This window comes from Monodelphis domestica, chromosome 1, assembly GCF_027887165.1.
Source record: "Monodelphis domestica isolate mMonDom1 chromosome 1, mMonDom1.pri, whole genome shotgun sequence".
Lineage (NCBI taxonomy): Eukaryota > Metazoa > Chordata > Mammalia > Didelphimorphia > Didelphidae > Monodelphis > Monodelphis domestica.
Genome location: NC_077227.1, coordinates 482,006,507 through 482,026,132, shown reverse-complemented (window position 1 = coordinate 482,026,132; position 19,626 = coordinate 482,006,507). Strand labels below are relative to the sequence as shown.

General features: G+C 42.2%; 1 protein-coding gene across 1 annotated transcript in view; it reads right to left on the bottom strand.

The window, feature by feature from the left end:
- The window catches only part of CHRNA4 (cholinergic receptor nicotinic alpha 4 subunit), a 61,060-nt gene extending 42,905 nt beyond the window's left edge, over positions 1 to 18,155 (bottom strand). The window contains exons 1-4 of the mRNA XM_001376166.3: positions 17,392 to 18,155; positions 15,499 to 15,650; positions 5,332 to 5,376; positions 5,077 to 5,186 (exon numbers count right to left, since the gene is read on the bottom strand). Of these exons, the coding sequence (XP_001376203.2) occupies positions 5,077 to 5,186; positions 5,332 to 5,376; positions 15,499 to 15,650; positions 17,392 to 17,473 (389 nt within the window). The 5' untranslated portion in view covers positions 17,474 to 18,155. The remainder of the gene's footprint in view (positions 1 to 5,076; positions 5,187 to 5,331; positions 5,377 to 15,498; positions 15,651 to 17,391) is intronic.
- Positions 18,156 to 19,626: the final 1,471 nt, after the last annotated feature.

The window sequence follows — 19,626 nt, the reverse complement described above, 5'->3', positions numbered from 1 at the left end:
CCAATCAAGAGTTTACCCCACTTCTGGAACTGACCAATTATTCCACTGTACTGCCTCATTCTATTTTTGTAACTCACTCAATGGCTATAAAAGCAATTTTTCTTCAAACAAAGGAATCTTTGGCTGCAGAGGAGAATCTTGGATCTTATTTGCTTGGGGAACACTGATCTCCCTAGTGACTTGATATATGCTTAGAGTTTTTCCTCAGTTTCTTTATTGCAGATTGGATTTCTTGGGTCACAACTGTAAGTCTGTCGAGGGCAAGAACTGAGTCACTCATCTTTTGCAGCTTTGTGTCACACACACACGAGAGAGAATTAGGCCTGGAGTCAGAGAAACCTGAGTTGAAATTTAGTCTCATATACTCACTAGCTATGTGATCTGGTCAAGTCATTTGACCCCTCTCTAGCTCTGTTTCCTCAAGTGTGAAATAGAGATCATAATAGAATTTATCCCCCAAAGTTTCTGTGAAGATCAAATGATATCATATTTGTAAACTACTTAGCATAGTACCTATTACATAGTAGCTCATTCCTTGATGTTTTGAATGAATGAGTCTTCTTTTATTTTTATTTCACTCAATGAACACATTTATATATATAATGAGTTTCAAATCCAAATAGAAATCTTTTTTTTAATTATCTATGCCATTTTTCCCCTTTGTTTAAAAAACATGACTATAAGTTGACTGTTCAGTTTTATGGCTGGAGGCACATAAGCTCACACAGATCAACTGCCATCTTTTTTTTTCTTTTTGGAAATTAGCATCCAGGACTATAAACTGCCATCTCTTCCCTCATGCCTCGACTTGCCTAGATTTGGCTAGACTCCAGCCTTCCTTGCCAACTCTGAAGGACTCATTCGAACTGGCAAGACTCCTGCTGAGCTTCCTGTGCTCCATCTAGGCTGCAGAATGAGGATTATAAGAATGGCCACTTTGGCATAGATACCAATCCCTATAGAGAATAGCTTTACAGAGAAGCCAGGAGGCTAAAAGTCCACAGCTAAACACGTCCAGTTCCCCCTAGTGACAAAGGGGGTTTGGGAAAATCCCAGGCTCTTCACATGCTTGCCTGCTCTCTCAGATCTGGTAGAGACTATTTACAGATTCCCAAAGCTGCTTATCTCTCCAGCTCAGTCAAACCCAATAGAATCCTAATTCCTCCCCCAGAATATTAATTTACTCTTGATCTCCAACAGAATACTGATGACCACTCATATTCTCTGGATCCAGCGTCCCGGGTAGGAAATGGTGGATTTTGGGAAAATCAAAATCCAGGTAATCCCAAATCAGTTTAGAGGTCACTACACAATGTATACAAAAGTGAACACTTCAACAATAATGCCTTCCATTTCCATTAATGACCAGAGCTAGTCCATAACACTTCTTAACTAAAATAACTTTAAAACAACATAATATTCAGTATTAATCCGGTGTCTTCATCAGCTGGCAGTATAAAAATCCATTAAATCTAAAGACAAACCCAATCTTTCTTAATTAAATAGAACCATTTTTAGGTAAAGCATATTTCCATAGAATCCTTTTCAGAAACCAGACCTGGTGTTTGATTGAATACTATGGGCCTTTTGTGGACAGATGGTTGGAGACAAGAGGAGAAGGAATAAACCCATTTATTTTATTTGTAAGCACTGCAAGAAAACCTCTGCTGGGCCCAGACAGCTGGGTCTGGGTCCTGGAATCTGAAAGTATTAACATCTGGTTGTGAGTGTATTCCATGTGATTTAGCTGGCACTAAGGAGTGACTAATCGGTGCCTTCCATATGGAAAAGAAAAAATGAAAATAACTATTGCAGATTCTCCCTCAAGGATTATTCCCCATCCTCACACATATTGGGAATAACCACTGAGGGTTAAAGTGAAAGGAACAGAAGATAGAGAGAAATTAGCTGACGTTTTCAAGTCAAACCTCAGATACCTGGAGGAAAGGGGAGGGAGGAGAGGAGAGACTTGGAACAGTCAATCTCTTGAGAATTTAAGCATATTCCAACTGAAGGGGGAAAAAAGATCTCTAAATTATCAGATTTTTTTTTCACAACTTCCCAGGAGCCCTGAACAAACTGGGCAGAAAGGAAGCAACTTCTTTATTTCCTTTGGGAATCCGGTTAGCTAGAAATTTGAGATGATGCCTCATGAGCCAAGTTTTTCTTCTGCCCTGGAGGAGAAACTTCAAAACCAATGGGAAGGAGGCAGGAAAGGCTGCTGAGCAGAGCAATAGCTCAGTCCCAACATCAGGATCTCCTTATCACCTTTCCCCATGCATATCTCTGTGCAGCTTTGGGACTACCTTCTCCTTTCCCAGCAACAGACGAACATAATTGGTGTGATGAAATAAAAATGGGACTCACTGCCTGCTCAGACTATGATTCCCATGCTGATTATTGAAACGATATAAATTTTTGAAAAGCTAGAAAGAGCAAATATGCAAAAGATGAGTATGTCATATGATTTGCTAAGCAACCTGAAATGCTCTTTTCTGTTCATTCATTCAGCTATTCAGTAAGCATTTATTAAGTGCCTACTATCTGCAAGGGAAGGGTAGGTGCTGGTGATACAAAGGCAAAACCCAGTAGCCACAAGGCTCTTCCACTTTGCTGTGGGTACAAGCAGTCCTGAACACAGTTTAATCAATGTAGAATATATAAAATAGAAAATATAAAGTAATTTGATGTTGCTCAGTTGTGCCCAACTCTTTGTGACCTCATTTGGGATTTTTGTGGCAAAGGTACTGGATTTGCAATTTCCTTAACCAGCTCATTTTACAGATGAGGAAACTAAGGCAAATAGGGTTAAATGATTTACCCAGAATCACACAGCTAGTAAAGTTTCCAAGGCCACATCTGAACTCATAAAAATGAATCTTCCTGACTCCATGCCCAACATCCTAGCTGCCCCTTTGATTTGCAGGGCACTAAAAACTACGAGGATAAGGAAAGGTCTGGTAGAGGAAATAGCATTTGAGCAGAGCCTCTGTGAGAGCTAAAGATTCTAAAATACTTACATGTTTGAGATCTGCCTTTCACACTCAACTTGTCAGAAGGGGCTTCAAACCAGGTTGAAGCCACATGGATTCATGCATCAAGATGTGCTCCAAATAGGCTTCAATTTACATTTAGTTTATATATATTTGAAGAATTAGCTATTAATTGAATCCTATTTTTAATGCATTAGAGAAACCAGCTTCTGAAGTCTGCCTAGGAATGAAGCCTTTAGGAAAATGAAGTAGTTAACATTATCAGTTAATTTCTCTTTGACATAAATTTGGGTTTTACATGTTTGCTTTACACAAAAGTAAGACCCATGTCTATAGAGCAATACATCTGACTGGGATAGGATAGACAAGTGGATATAAACTATTCTGTATGGGGGGGGGGGTCAAAATGTTGCATATAAACAAATTCTTTTTTTTTAAACCCTTACCTTCTGTCTTAGAAGCAACCCTATGTATTGGTTCTAAGACAGTAGAGTGGTAAGGACTGTTCAATGGGGTTCAGTGACTTGCCCAGGATCACACAGCTAGGAAGTGTCTGAGGCTAGATTTGAACCCAGGACCTCCCATCTCTGGACCTGAGTCTCAATATATTGAGTCACCCAGCTGCCCCCCACATAAACACATTCTGAAGGTGTCTTTATGCCTACTGGAAAAATCCCTGCAAAAGTCTTTTGGATTCAATATTTTCCTAGGTAGTTCCATAGGAACAAATATTTAGAGTTTGAAGGAATTTTAGAGGTCATTTTATGGAACAGTTTGGTGGCACAGTGGGTAGAACACTAGGCTTGGAGTCAGAAAAACCAAAATAAATCTGACCTCAGACACTTACTAACTATGTGACTCTGAGTAAGCCACTTAACCCCTGCTTGCATAAAACTTGGAGAAGGAAACAGCAGACCATTCCAGTTTTGTTTTGTTTTGTTTTGTTTTGCCAAGAAAACCCCACAAAGAGTAAGATACCACTGAACTATAACATCATTTTATATTTAAAGAAACTGAGATCTAGGGACATAAATGACTGTCACACTCACAGAGACAGCAAGTATATGTTTTGCAACAGACTAATGTTCTAGAACCATAGACATAAAGAGGCAGTGTGGTATAGTGGATAGAGAACTGGCCTCAAAATTTGGAAGATTTAGGTTCAAATCCTGCCTCTGACATGTACTGGCTATGTGATCCAGGCAAGTTGTCTAACTTCTTAATACTCTTGCAGAAAAGGGGCAAACGTACATTTGTTGAGGGAGTTTCTTCCCCTGAGATTTCCCTATGCCATTGACATGACAAAAGTATTAACTGTTCCTTTCCTTTTCTTTTTTTAACCTCTTACCTTCTGTCTTAGAATTTATTCTAAGGATAGGTTTCAAGGTAGAAGAAAAGTTAGGGCTGAGCAACTGAGGTTAAGTGACTTGCCCAAGGTCATATAGCTAGGAAGTATCTGAGACCACAGTTAAATCTAGAAAAGACTTTCTGAGTCTTCTGCCCTGGAGGAGAAACTTCAAAACCAATGGGAAGGAGGCAGGAAAGGCTGCTGAGCAGAGCAATAGCTCAGTCCCAACATCAGGGGCTCCTTATCACCTTTCCCCATGCATATCTCTGTGCAGCTTTGGGACTACCTTCTCTTTTCCCAGCAACAGACGAATATAATTGGTGTGATGAAATAAAAATGGGACTCACTACCTGCTCAGACTATGATTCCCATGCTGATTATTGAAACGATATAAATTTTTGAAAAGCTAGAAAGAGCAAATATGCACTGAGCTGCCTACCTGCCCTCTTGGTTCCTTATAGACACAAAGAATGGCATAGCTGAAAAGGATGACAGAACTCATCCAAGATAATCTCCTTATTAAATAGATGAAAAAATGAGACCTAAAGAGGAAGAATTACATGTCTAAGGCCACACAGAGACACAACAGGAACAAGAACGCAGATGTCTTGCAAAACTCAAGGTTTTTCCCAGGATATCATGCAGCACCCCAGGACAAATACAGGAGCCACAAAAATATCTTCTCTGGCACTGGGAGGAAAGGTGGAGTGGAGGCATTATTGGATAGAAACTCACTTATTGTAGAGAACGATGTCAGGCCTCCAAATGAGCTCTGAGGGGATGCGGATTGAGGTTACATTCTCATAATCCATTGGGTCCCAGCGAAGCTTGTAATCTTGCCACTCCTATAAGCACCCATATGTCCCAGAATCAAAACACAATAAAAGAACAAGACGATTAGAAGCAGAGAAGCAGGGCTGAGGATATGGTAAGATGGAAGAGAGAGCAAGGCATGGAGGAAACAAGGATCAGCCTTTTTGACATACTCACCTGCTTCACCCACATGTTGGTGGTCATCATTTGGTTCTTTTCATCCTATTCAAAGCAAGGGGACACAAGAAAGAAACTCATTATTTTCCTGTACAACAGCAGAGGATTCAGTGAACTATTTGATTTCCTTCTCCCCTTTCCCCCTATAAACTCAGCAACAAATGCCCAGAAGCCTACTCAGAAATAGATATATAGAGAGACTGTATTATTACCTGTGGCCACACAATAGGCACCCAGAGCACCCAAAGCAAACACCCATTAGGTGGATAGTAGGGTCCCAGAGGAGAAAAGGAGAGTGAGCTTAGGTGTAATGCCCTGGAGAAATTGTATAAACCTTTCAAATAAAGACCTCTGAGAAAGGCTTTGCCAAGCCTACATCAAGTGGAATTTTGTTCCTTTATTTGGTCAACATTATATAGTTAATCTGAGGTCAAGTGAAGAAACCTTTCTGTTAACCTTTTTCTGTTAGTCTAACCCATTGTCAAGATTCACCCTTCTGGACTTTCCTACTCAAACCAGAGTAAAGAGGATTCTTTCCAATCTTGCAGACCTATATTTCCCATTTCTTGGTTTAGTACCCCATGAAGTAAAAGTAAAATTGTTCCTCAGCTAGAATTTCTTTCCATATAAATCATATGTATAATCCTACATTTCTGAGATGGCCAGCTCTGTAGTTACATGCTCCCAGATAAGTGTCTGCTCTCCTTTCTCCACCCCTTTCCATTGCCTCTGATTGTAATTCCTTAAAAATAATTTTATCTTCTCATTTTATATCACCTTCATTTCTGAACATATTCCTCCCCTGTGATCCGACCTAGAAAGTCATCCCTTATTTAAAAAAAAGAACTTGGATAATAAATTCAGTTAAGCAAAACCAACCACCATATCAATTGAGTCTGACACTGATTGTACCCATAGTACCCCACATCTACAAATAAAGAAAGGAAATACATTTTCCTATTTTGCCTTCTATGCCAAGACCAGAACTGCAAGACCAACACATAGCAAATGAACTTGGATTCTAAGGAGATGCAGGAGATGAAGCCTGGAAAACCCTCTTCATGGCTGAAATTTCTGGAGCTGAGAGTTCCTGCCATTGATTATCCACGGCTGTTTCCATAAAGAAATAGTGATATGAATTCTCAGCCCCAGATATTTCAGCCATGAAGAGGCAGTGACAGAGTGCTGAAGGAGTTCCTAGAGGGGAACTACATGGCCTCAGGAGAGAAGCAGACCACACAGATTCAGAAATAGTAGCAGCTAGGGGTAGTGGCAGGGTGTCAAGAGTTCCTGGACACCTCCTCCAGGAGAGAGGAAGGAGAATTTCCTGGTCAAAATTGAGTTTCTGAACAGAGCTTTCAGGAGAGAAGAGCAGCGAGCAATCAATCATGTGGCAAGAGTTGCATCAAGGGCCTGAGCCACAATGGGGAGGATCAAGTATGGACCATGCACTTCACTACTAACCTCATGCAGATTCAACCTTGTGATTCTAATGAATCTCTGCTCATGTTCCTACTAGGCAGGTTTACTCCTGGAAACCTAATAATTTGATTGATTTCCTCTTTCCCTGCATAACCTACAGTTATATACACTGTACAGGGGTCATGACAAAAGGAGAGTGACTCCAGCAACTCCAAGTGCAAAATCTTTTGGGGGAGTCCTCAAATATTAGGATAATAACATAGGTCTGGTAGAATCTGTAGGTGCCATGGGGATGTGGTAGGAGTGAAGGTTGGCTCATCAGAAGGTGAAGGGTTATTTGTGTCTTTCTTTTCTGCAGATCCATCAACCAAAGAGAGCACTGTGTGGATTCCCAGACTTCATCTGTGTGTCTATCTCACAGTTCTTGTCTTGACATGGAATGTAAAATGGGAAAATGTACTCCCTTTCCTTCTTTGTAAATGTGGGGTACTGTGGGTGTGGAACATTGTGTATCATGTCAGACTCAATCAATATATTGGTTAGTTTTTTTCAAGTGATTTTGGAGGACTACATGGGTCCCTAGAGGAAAGAAGAGTTTTCTTGGCTGTTTATGGACTTCTGTGGGTTCTTTGAATATCTTACACTTTCTATGGATCAAAGAAAAGGCAGTCTTTTATCTGACAAAATTAACTTGAGTGCTTGCAAAGGATTTGAAGACTCTATGTACTCACAACTATAGAACCCTAGATGAATTTTGATGACATTAAGGGGAATCCTAGGGAGAGATTATGTGGTTTCCTGGGTCCAACATAGGTAGGAATAAAAGTCAAGATGATTTATTAGAATCATATGGTTCAACATAGTTTGTATAAAGTTGTCTCAGCTCAAAGCTGAGAACCTTAACAATTTTCATTCATCAACAGTACCTTCATTTTTTAAATTAAATTAAATTAACCCTTGCCTTCCATTTTAGAATGAATGGGGTTTAAGTGACTTGCCCAGGGTCACATAGCCAAGAAGTATGTGAGTCCAGATTTGAACCCAGGATCTCTCATCTCTGGGCCCTACCTCTCAATCCACGGAGCCACCTAGCTACTCCCAATAGTACCTTCATTTTTAATCTTCTTCAGTCCTTTCAATCATGTTCAATTCTTTGTAACCCTATTTGGGGAATTCTTGGGAAAGATTCTGAAGTGGTTTGCCATTTCCTTCTCCAGTTCATTTTACAAATAAGGAGACTAAGGCAAGCAGGGTAAAGTGACTTTTCCAGGATCACACAGCCAGAAAGTTATCTGAGGTCTTCCTGACTCTAGGCCCAGGTGTCACCTAGCTGCCATTACCTATACTCAATTTCAACTAGTAAAAGAAGTCTTCACTCGCATCTTCACTGAAACATTTGAGATTTTTGATGAAAATCTGACTTGCCTTTTCCTTTGTCTCATCTATATTAAACAATGTTCCTCTACCCTCCTTTGTCTAGTTTCTTGTCATGCCTCTGAATTTGATTCTCCATTCCAATACTAGCATCCTAGTTGGCCAGCTCTAAAGTCCCTCAGAGAAAGGGAGCTAAGGAGGTAAATGGGGAACTAGAATGGGTCTGCTCCTCTGCACACAAGAGCAATTAACAACAGGGATGAAATATCCATGGTGCATTGCTTGGGGGAATGTGCCAAGTGAATGCAAGGTCCTTTCCCATGCTGGGTCTTCCCCTCCAGCTACTCATTCCTGAAGACTTCTTTTGCTCTAGTAAAAATGCGTTCCCCGACCAGATGACAAGTGTCGGATCCTATAGCATAAACCTGGGTCCTTTAGCCCACAGAGACATTCACAGACTCACAAGCAAACATGGATATACACACTTATACAATCACAAAAGCTCACACATTAACATAATAACATGCACAATGCATGCATGCATATTGTTAGCATTCGTATGTTAGCACATAGTCACTTTATACTCATAATATGCTAACATATATATACACATAGGGCCAACCCCCTCATAGGGAAACTGAGGAACAAGGAGAATAAGTAAGTTGCCTGTGATCCACAAGAAGTTCCCGAAGTGGGGATTTAAATTAGGTCTTTCTTACTTCAAGCTCAGCATTCCATCGCCTATGCCATTTGGCTTCTCATTCATCATCAAATGTTCACTCACAAGCATGCTAATCCATACACAGACTCACATGTTAACACATGTAAGTATTCACTTATGTTCATTCATCAATACTCATGTTCATTTCTACATGAACCCATGTACACACACATGCTAATCCACTTACACAATGTTCAACACACTCACCAGAAAGCTCTCAGCCATATGCTTGGACCCAGGTTTTTGTGCCCAGTGCTACATCAAAGAGGGCTTAAATGCACAGTAAATAACTGTGCATATATAAATAAAATGAAGTCAGGCTAGGGCATTGTTAATGCAACTTAATTAAATTATTTACTGCCTGCAGGCTTTCCTCTGTCATAACTGCTGTGGGTGTGACTGACAGAAAATGCTGGGGACACAGTGTGGTTTCTGCCAACTCAAAATGCTGCCTCAGACCTGAGGGCTGCTGGGGAGGGCATGGCTTCCAGAGAGCGACAACATCCGGGATTCCAACCAGAGTAGAATGCCTATCCTCATGATTATTCTCCTTCACAAAGGATACTGGATCACAGTGGCTCTAATGTTTATAACTGGCAGTGAGATCTTCCCTCACCCCTCTTGGTGCCCTTTCTGCATCTATCTCATCTTCCACCTGAGTTCATCCAACGTCAAAGGTTCTCTAAAACAGTGAATCATCTAGTATCACAAAGAGCCCTGGATTTAGAAGGGAGAACCCGAGTTCTACCTAGTGGCTAAGTGGAATAGAGATATTGGGTGAATCACAACCCCTTTGGATCTCAATTTCCACATTGCAAAATGGATATGATAATATGTGTTCTACAAACTTGGTCCTCTGCCAAAGTGCTCCTCTGATGCCTTATTACTGTTTTTTTTTGATCCAACAAAGGTTTTTTTTTTTTTATTTAAATAAATGGCTGGTTAAATAGTATGAACTGGGGACACCTGGGTGGCTGAGTGGATTGAGAGTCAGGCCCTGAGATGAGAAGTCCTGGGTTTAAATCTGGCCTCAGATACTTCCTAGCTGTGTGACCCTGGGCAAGTCACTTAACCCCCATTGCCTAGCCCTTACCGCTCTTCTGCCTCAGAACCAATACACAGTATTGATTCTAAGATGGGAGTTAAGGGTTGTTTTTTTTTTAATAAATAGTATGAACTTTAAAAAATGAAGACATTAAAATTTTCAAATCCTGCTGTTGAAGCTGGAAAGAAATAATAGAAAAATCTGGAGTTAAAGGGATTAACTAGGGAATAGGGAAAAGAGCTTCACTCTAAAGGGGACATGAGAGGCAAGGGTCAATTTCTGATGCCTTATTATGACATGGAATAACCCAATGTTCTGAAAGTCGATATCAGTGAGACTTGAGCTCTGGAATGACATTGTCATCTGAGGACTAGTCTGGCTAAGTCTGGAGCTCCTCACTGGAAGGATGGTCACTGAGTGATACATTTTTTGGGCCATGACAATTCATGAAGATAATCTACTAAGGGGACTGTGATCTGCACCAGTAGAGGAAACATATACAGTAGGGAAACCACAGATGCTGAAAGTGCTGAAATAAATACCACACTGGAAATGATGTGAAAATTAAATGAGAAAACTCTTTGGAAAGTGCAAAGTACATCTGCATAAAGTGTTAGCATATTGGAATCCTCTGGTAGCAAGAATAAAGCAGCTGACCTTTGCCCAAAATGGAGTCTTTGAATATGAAAATGCTTTAGGAATAGGACTCCAAGTTCACAGGCATCAACACAGTCCAGTGGAAAGAGATCAAATTCTGGACTTGGAGGACTTGGATTCAAATGTTGCCTGGCTAACACTGGGGAAGTAATGTGGGGCCTGTAATGTCCCTGGGTCCCAGACTCCTTGTCTGTAAAATGAAGTCATTAAATTAGTTGGCCTCTGAACCTTCTTCTAGGCTAGATAGGCAATCCTCTGGCCCATCTCCTAGCAGGACAAGGCAGGCAGGAGAATGTTTTACAGAAACAATTCAAGGAGACTTTCAACTCCATGGTGCTCTAGTAGCACTAGACAGTTGGCTCTCTATTAATGTCAATGCAGAGTGAATATGCATATTTGCATATCATTTTATACTTTTCAAAACATATTTACATAGGTTTTCCTATTTGACCATGGCAATAACCCAGGCTGGGAGGCAGTCTAATAGTATAAAGAATAGAGAGCTGGCCTGGGAGAAAGGAAGGCTCACCTCTGACATATACTAACAGGATGATCCTAAGCAAGTTACTTAAACCCTTAGTGACCCCAGGCAATTCTCTAAAACTGTAAATTGTAAAATAGTGGCTAATCTATATTAGTAGAGTGAGTCTCTGTACCCTGAGTTCCTGACACCAATGAAAACACAAATCTCATGTCCCTCATACCTCCCCCTGCACCCCAACACTTCACCACTAATAATAAAATGTCCCAGTGACATAGGTAGGTAGGGCAGATAATAATATTTCTGCTTGAAATAACAAGAGCTCAGAGAAATGGAGTGATTTGCCAAAAGGTATATAGGTAGGAAAAGAGCAAAGATCAGAAAGTAGTTCCCCTGTCAGTGCTTTCCCTAAACATCTTCTAAGGAAATAGGGTTTAGCAGGAAGGAAAGAGAGACCAGCTGTACACTTTCCTCTGAAGATCAATATTGCACAAATCTTTTAACAGGTTAAAGCTGAGGGGCTCCAGCTGCCAGGGCTGGGCCACTCTGGAAGACCCTGACAGACACAGGGAGCTGTGGTGTGAAGGATTACCACTCTCTTTGTTGCCTGACTATTAAAGACAACTTTGCCTATCTAAAACACTATTTGTCATCATATATCTTGGACTCACCAAATTTTATGAAAGGATTTTAGATATCATCTAATGCAATTCCTTGACTTTTACAGAGGGGAAAACCAAGGCCCAAGGAAGGGCAATAATCTGACCAATAATAAGCAGAATCTGTATCTCCTGTTCTTAGGTGGCCTGAAATGGAGAAATGGGAAGAGGGAGATGGCCAAGAAGGCAGAAACTCAGATTCTTTCCTGTTCTAGTGACAGATCCCAAAGGGCCAGACAACCCAAGGGGGCAGGAGGATGAAAGAGGGTGGATAAGGAGGAGAACTAGAAGAAAGAGATGAAGAGGGATAAGGGATAAGAAAAGGAGAAATAAGGAAGGGAAAGGAAATAAAGGAAGAAGGAAAGGAAGTGGCTGTAGAACTCTGAGATTACAGTTACAAGGACAATTCTGCTAGCAATCAGCCCAGTCTCCCTGGAGTATACAATCCTGTTTGCAGTGGTCCTGAAAAATGCGGACTTCATGCAAGTCTGGCCAGGCCACTAGAGGCAGCTAGCCAGCCTAGAGATAGTGTGCCTGATTCTGCTTCTCTGATCATCCCTAGGGAAGATGCCTCAGAGAGGGGCTAAGTGACCTTGGTCTAATGTAAGGGATTGATGCTGACTCTGAGAAAGAATTCATTTTTCTGTCACACGTCTCACTGGCATCTCTCTGACTGGATAGTGAGCTCAGAAAATGAGAGAGCACATCACACATCTTCTGCTTAAGCCTGGCTACTCTCTCTCTCTGTCTGTCTGTCTGTCTGTCTGTCTCTCTCTCTCTCTCTCTCTCTCTCTCTCTCACACACACACACACACACACACACACACACACACACACACACGCATGCATGCATGCGTGCATATACTAGTCTCAATCCTGCCTCCAATTCTTTTGTTAATTTTTTTCCCTCATGGATCTCATTCCCTTGCCTATTCAAAATGCTATACATTCTGGAAGGTTCAACTCAAGTCCTGTACTGTGGTACAGTGGAAAGAGTGCAGAATTTTGGATCACAGTACCTGAATTAAAATTTCACTTCTCCCATGTACTACCTGTGTATGACCTTGAGCAATTTCACCTCTAATCCACAGTTTCCTCATCTGAGGGTTTAAGGACCTCTAAGATACCTTTAATTTCTATCTCTATGATGCTATGATTCTAGGTTTCAGTTCATATGGTGCTTTCTGTCTCTCTTCTCTCTGTCTTTCTATCTCTCTGTCTCTTTCTGTCTCTCTGTCTCTGTCTTTGTCTCCAACTAGCTCCTATCCCACTCAAAAGTTTCCACTACTTATCTAGAACTCATTATCTGTTAACTAAACTTTAAATTCCTTGAGAGCAGAGGTCATGTCTCCTTTTCCTAAACCCCCGATGAATCTCACAGGAAATAGTAAGTTCTATCTGAACCAAACTGCTGTTTTCTAGTTGTCAAGAAGGAAGAACATAGTTATATTCATTTTATAGCTAAAACAGTAAAGGAAATAGATGCCTTCTTGATATAGCAAATCACAATCAAGAAAAAAATGAAAGGAATCTATTTTCTGATTTCTCAAGGATAATAATGTGGCCTCTGTCCCTGGGAACTGCCCAAATATGACCTGCCCTTTTCATCTGCAAATCCTTAGTAACTGACTATTGCCTGAAAGGGAGTAGCAATACCCCTCCACAACCTATGACTCAGAGACTAATATCTGGGACTGCCCCTCAATCTTGTGATTATCCCATAACATGAACAACATTCTTACAACATCCTTCTTTCCAGGCCTCTTTTCTAAGTCCCTCCCTAGCCTGAGTGGGCTGAAAGGCAAAGCTTTAACCTCCATAAGAAGATCTTTTTGGAAAAGCAAAACACTATTATTGATCTTTCCATATAGCTAATAGACTAAACTCTAATAGCCAAGCTGCCCTTCAGGCCAGCATTCTGAATTATTCAGATTCACCACACTGGGCACTAATTTGAAAGCTAAGTTACAGGTAGGCCAGGGAGCCTGGCCCCAATTTATATGATTATGGACTCAGAAAAAGTCAGAGCTGAAAGAAGCCTTAAAACATAAATTGTTAAAAGTGAAAGAGGCCTGAGAACATAGATTGTCTGTGCTGGAAAAAATGTAGAGATGGTCTAATCATAAAGGTCACAGATTTCACCATCACAACAGACTTTAGAAATCATCTAGTCTAATCTAGTTTTACAGATGAAAAATGTGAGGCCCAAACAGTTCAATTTGATAAAAAATATTAAGCATTATTCCAGGTGTTGTGTGCTCAGAGTCACATGTAGTAAGAAGGAACAAAACCAGAACCCAGGCCTTCTGATTCCCAATTCAGTGGGAAAGGCAGGTACTGGTAGCATTTCAGGAATGAACTCAGTACAGAGTTCCATATTCTAAGCTATATACATTCACCATCCATTCAGGTTGCCAACTCTAAAAGTAACCCCACAAAATGGTGCTGAATAAATGTACTTTAATAAATGGGAACTTTTTAAGTGTCTGACCTGGCTCATGCAATTTCACCCCTTTGGTGTCCCAAGGGAAACACAGCCACTGCCAATGACAGTAATAACTCTTAGCTCCCAGCTACCTGTGAATAGTTATTGTTTTGTCTCTGTTCCATTCCATTAGCATGGATAATTGAGAACCAACTACAGTTATCTATAAACCTTAGGTTGCCACTCAGTCACAGTTTGGCACAGAATTTGCTGAAGGGTGCGTGTTTTAAGGGCAATGGCTGAACAACTATATTTTGTAGTCACAGGTATTCATTTATGGCAGACCTTCCTAGGCTGCCATTCATATTATCAGAAGGAACTATTCTGGAATCTTGTTCCTCCCTCCCCCCCAGAAGTAGGTATAGGTTGAATCACTCTTCTGATTCTCCAGTGATGTGGATTTTTAAGATGGTTGCTTGGGGGTTGGAGGTGGGGAGGGGGGTTAGTGGCCAATATTTATGGCTGAATTAAAAAAAAAACCCTAATTGGCCCAGGCAGGCTTTGATTTTGCAATGATATCAGTGGCATGATGTGGCATTGCCCTGACAAAAGTGATTGTTTACAGTGATATATCTAGATTAATCTTCTCCTGCATTGTGAGAGGCACATATAGTGGAAACCCTACTAGACTTGGGGCCATACAAGATGAGTTTGAATCTCACCTGTGATGCTTAGTAACTAGATGACAATGGAGGGTAGAGATTTGGACCTGTGGTTTCATCACCATGGAGAGCTCCCAGTTGATGCCTTTCCCAGCTGTAGGTACCTTCTCTGTGACTCTCTTAGAATTTCCTAGAGCACTAATAAATACATCAAGTAATTGATGCAAGGTAATACAGCCAGTATGTTCTAGAGAATGACTTTCAAAGGAAGCTCTTCATCCATTCATTACTCAATGCTGCCTCTCATCTGTGAAATGGGGATACTAATACCTGCAGTACCTACCTCCCATGATTACTGTGATGATCCAACCAGAGAGTGTATGTCAAGTCCTTTATAGACATAGCCTACATTGTTCAGCTACTCCTGTCCTGAGAAGGGATGGCTAGTCATCAGTTGTAGGACCAAGTCACTATAAAGCTGAACAGAACTTTACACTTAAAATTACACTTCAGTAAATGTTTCCATTCTATTTTCCTCATACAAGGTTCCAGTGAACAGGGCCACATTCTGAAGAGCTTTTAATGCCAGTACTTCTCTGTGAGGGATGAAATGGCCCTATAGGATGAAAATCCATTAAAGGGTTTTTCAGTTCCATGAGCCCAACATTGCCAAATGCTTGCTACCCAGGTCCCAATATTTCTGAGTAGCAACAGAACCTACCACATCAATGAGCTGAGCAATGGACAGTCCAAATCGGACAAGGACCACATCTGAGATATTGGCTACAGGTCGGGACCACTTGTTGTAGCCAGAGAAGAGTTTCTTTAGAAGTCTTTCCTCAGCATGGGCTCGAGTCTCCACATGGCCAGATGCTGCAGAGAAAGGTAAAACAGTAAATCTGGGGAGAACAGGCACCAGGGAGGCTACCTGTAGGAACAGACAGTTTCTGGTAAAGACAATTGTTCTGCTGTGGGGAAAGGGGGGAAGTACCTACTTACAACCTGTGTGAACAAAGGCAGGTCATTTCATTACTCTTAGTTTCCATTTCTGCAAAATGAGGATGACCACATTAGCACAACCTAATCTGTATGGTTTTTTTTTTCATTTTTATAAAGTGTCAAATACTAAGCATGTGGTCTATTTTATGTTCTGTGTGTGTGTGTGTGTGTGTGTGTGTGTGTGTGTGTGTGTGTGTGTGGTCAATAAGAGTATGAGCCCCTCAAATGCCAAAGGACTGAGTCTTCTGAGCACAGAAGTTGACATGAAATGGTAGGCTCACCATTGCACAGGGGTAGCTGGTGGGGATAAAGTAAAGGTGTATTGCATTGAAATTAATTGAAGCCTCAGGGCCTCATTTTAGGATTAGTATTTCCTCTCTGCACCTGGAAGAGAGAAGAAGCATACAGAGAGATTTGTTCTGCTCATTCTGGCTAGTTGGAGAAGACTATGAGAGCTAGATAGGGAAAATCAAGATCCCTGGAAGGATAGAGGATGTAAATATGGAAAGGAACCTGCTTAGCTTCCAATACCATCACCATCCCTTGCATTGTAGGGTTCTTTCATATAACTTATTTCATTTTTTTCACAATACTCCCCCTATCCCCAGTCAGACCACTTATTATTATTCCCATTTTACAGAAAAATTAAGTGCCTTACCCAAGGTCACCAAGGCAGTGAGAAAGCTATGACTAGAAGCTTCAATTCTTTCATGTTTAGTTCAGTGCTCATCTTCCCCAACACGTCATCACTACCACAATCCAGCACTGATAGAGCCCTTGAAGGAAGATAGGAAAATCTCTATACTCCATGCACATTTCACAGGACATGAGATAAACTCATTCCTGGCAGTGCCGCATGATCCCCTCTCCTTGTAGTTCAAAATCTATACAAGACATGGACAGAGGCAAGAAAGGAGACACCAGAAGCTAGAGTAGGGATGGGTGGGAGAGAATCATTGGCCTGGAACAAGGAAGAAAGTCCACACCATAGACATTGCCTAAAGAAGCTGAAGGTGGGAGGGAAACTGCAAGGAGGGGAAGTGAAGGGAACTCAGTGACAGCAAGAGAGAGGTGATAGCAGGGGATGTGGAAAAGGAACGAAGAGTCTAAATAATCATTGACAGTCATTGTTTCTTTCTGAGCAGGATAGAAAAAGTATTGAAGAGGGTATTTGAGACTCACAGTGGGGCAGCAGATTGGGGACCAGGCGTAAAAGGCTAGGGAGGAGCTTGTGTCAATATCCAACAAAGCCAGAGATGGAATGAAAAAAACCTTTTCCTCCTTCCTCCCCCTTTCTCCACCCCCCCCATCTCTTCCAAATGCCTTCAATCCTCCTACTTTAATGATCGAATTTATCCCTTCTCCTCCACCTCCCCTAGGTGCAAAACCAAAGGTCCAACAGCATCCCCCCCACCAAAAAAAAAAAAAGATAATGGTGGAGGGGGCCAAGGTTCCTTTTCTGTTATTTTTCAGAGTAGCCAAGGTGGGATGGAATCTGAAGCTGCAGGAGCGCAGGGGTCCCGCTTTGCTTTAAGAGTCCAGCCCCCATTAGCAATTTCTTGGGGTCTCCTGACCCGCTTGGGATGAGGACATATCTAAGCCCCCCAAAACTTACCTGGCAGTAGAACTCCTAGGATCAGCAACCCCCTCAGTAGCAGCAGCAGCAGAGCCGACCCCTGGGGCCCCTGGAGCCGCATGGCGCACGGAGCTGAGGAGCCTCTAGACCTGGGCGTCTCTGGGCTCCCCGGCACCTCCCGTTGTCTGGATCTCCCCTGAGAACAACTTCATGCCCCTTCGGCGCGATCCCAGGGCGCCCTCCGCGGGGCAGCCCCCGAATACCCAGCCCAACTCCCCTCCGCCCTGCAAAGCTCCGCCAGGAGCCAGCTGTCAGTCCCGCCGGCCAGTCTCCTCTTCCAAGGTCTGGCTGGCTCCCGTCGAGTGGCAACAGCTCGGGAAGGAGGGAGGGAAGGAGGAAGACAGGCAGGCGGAGGCTGACAGAGAGCGGGACGAAGGAAGAGGGAATAGCGGGCTAGGCTGGGCGAACGAGAGGTGGCCAGGACTGTGCCTCAGTGCGTTTAATCCGTCTGGACCTGCCCGCCTCCTGCAGGAGGTGGGGGGGGGGGTAGTGGGAGGAAGGATGGGATTTGCGGGGGAGGGAATGGAGGAGGAGGGAGAGAGACGGACGGTCGCAGGGAAAGAAGGAGGAGGGTAGAGTAGCCGGCCTAGCTTTGAGGGCTGGTGGCGGGAGAAAGTTTCCCTCTATTTCTCCTGTGGGATTGGGAGAGTTTCCAAGTATCGCTTAGCTTTTCAGATTTGAAATTCTCAATTTGGGGAAGCCTGGCTCCAGGAAGTGCACTTCCCCAAATATACTCCCTTCTCGGTCCCTGACGCCACGGATCCTGTTGAAAGGCAGGGGAATGGACTAATTGACTTCTGGGAGAATCACTGGGGCCCGCCCAGACCTAAAAAATAGAAGAGTGAAAATCTTCGAGCCTTCCTCATTATTATTTTGGGGACGGGGTGGAATTGCTGTCGGACTTTTGGTTTTCGAGATGGGGGTTGGGGGGAGAATGAGTAATTCGTTTTCTGAAGAAGGGGGATTGAAGGTATTTGGATGGGCTTGGGGGACCTGAGCAGGGTTGACAGAAGGTGATTTATCTGTGAATGTTTTCAACATATATCCCTGGTCCAGTGCTGTCACTGCAGTTATGCTTTGTCGTTTCCAGCACAGATTTAGCAAGCCTTTGACAACCTACTGGTAGAAATAGTCAGGAAAGGGTTGTCTGTTCACTGACAGCTCCTTTGAAGAAGGAGAGGGGGGAATGCCCAGTGAACAAAGAGACCCATTCTTGTTACTTTGAGGTGGAAAATTCGCAGTCTTCTCAACAACCATCTTATCTACCCAAGACCTGACTCATTGATCTTTGAGATCAGCATCTCCACCTAGTAATGGAGAGGAGCCTGGGGTAGAGGCCTTTGCTAATGGCAATGTGTGGAACCAGTCCAAAATCTGAGTTCCCTGAAGCTATTCTCCCAAACTCCAGATCCAAAGACTGGAGTGGATAGAGTGAGAACATGAAGCCAAATGGGGCAAATAATACAGACCCCTTTCCATTTATACTGAACTCTGAGAATTGAGAGTTCCTAATATCTTCTGTATATCTCAGTGTGTTTCTGTATATATAGACATATGCATCTATTCCTACATGCAAATACATACACACATGCATATTTACATAATATATACATGTGTGTATAAATCAAAGGGCCTTTTGGAAGTCATAGAGCCTTGAGAAGTAGTTGCCTTGAAAGATTTTTTGGGACTCTTGGGACTTCTGGAGTCCTCATTAAATTATTTCTCCTTTCCAATTATCTCACATCCAGAGAGTTGAAAGCCAATGGAAAGCTATGTCCAGGGATCCAGTGAAGAAAGAAGAGTCTTTACTGCTATTGTTGTTGTTTGTTTCTGGGAAATGATGTTTCAAGATGTATCTACCTATTTCCAGTCAGACTTACCTCCTATGCCAGTTTTGGCTAGAAGATCAAAGTATGGGAGAAGGGAGAAGGAAAGGAAGGAAGGAAGGAAGGAAGGAAGGAAGGAAGGAAGGAAGGAAGGAAGGAAGGAAGGAAGGAAGGAAGGAAGGAAGGAAGGAAGGAAGGAAGGAAGGAAGGAAGGAAGGAAGGAAGGAAACTTATTAAGTTCTACTATACCAAGCACTGTGTAAGCACTCTACAAATATTATCTCATTTGATCTTCACAACAACCCTGAGAAGTAGTGCAATGTGTAGCAGTTATTCCATCAGTCTCCAGAAGAGGGAAGATTAGATACTGCTTATATAGAAAGCAAGA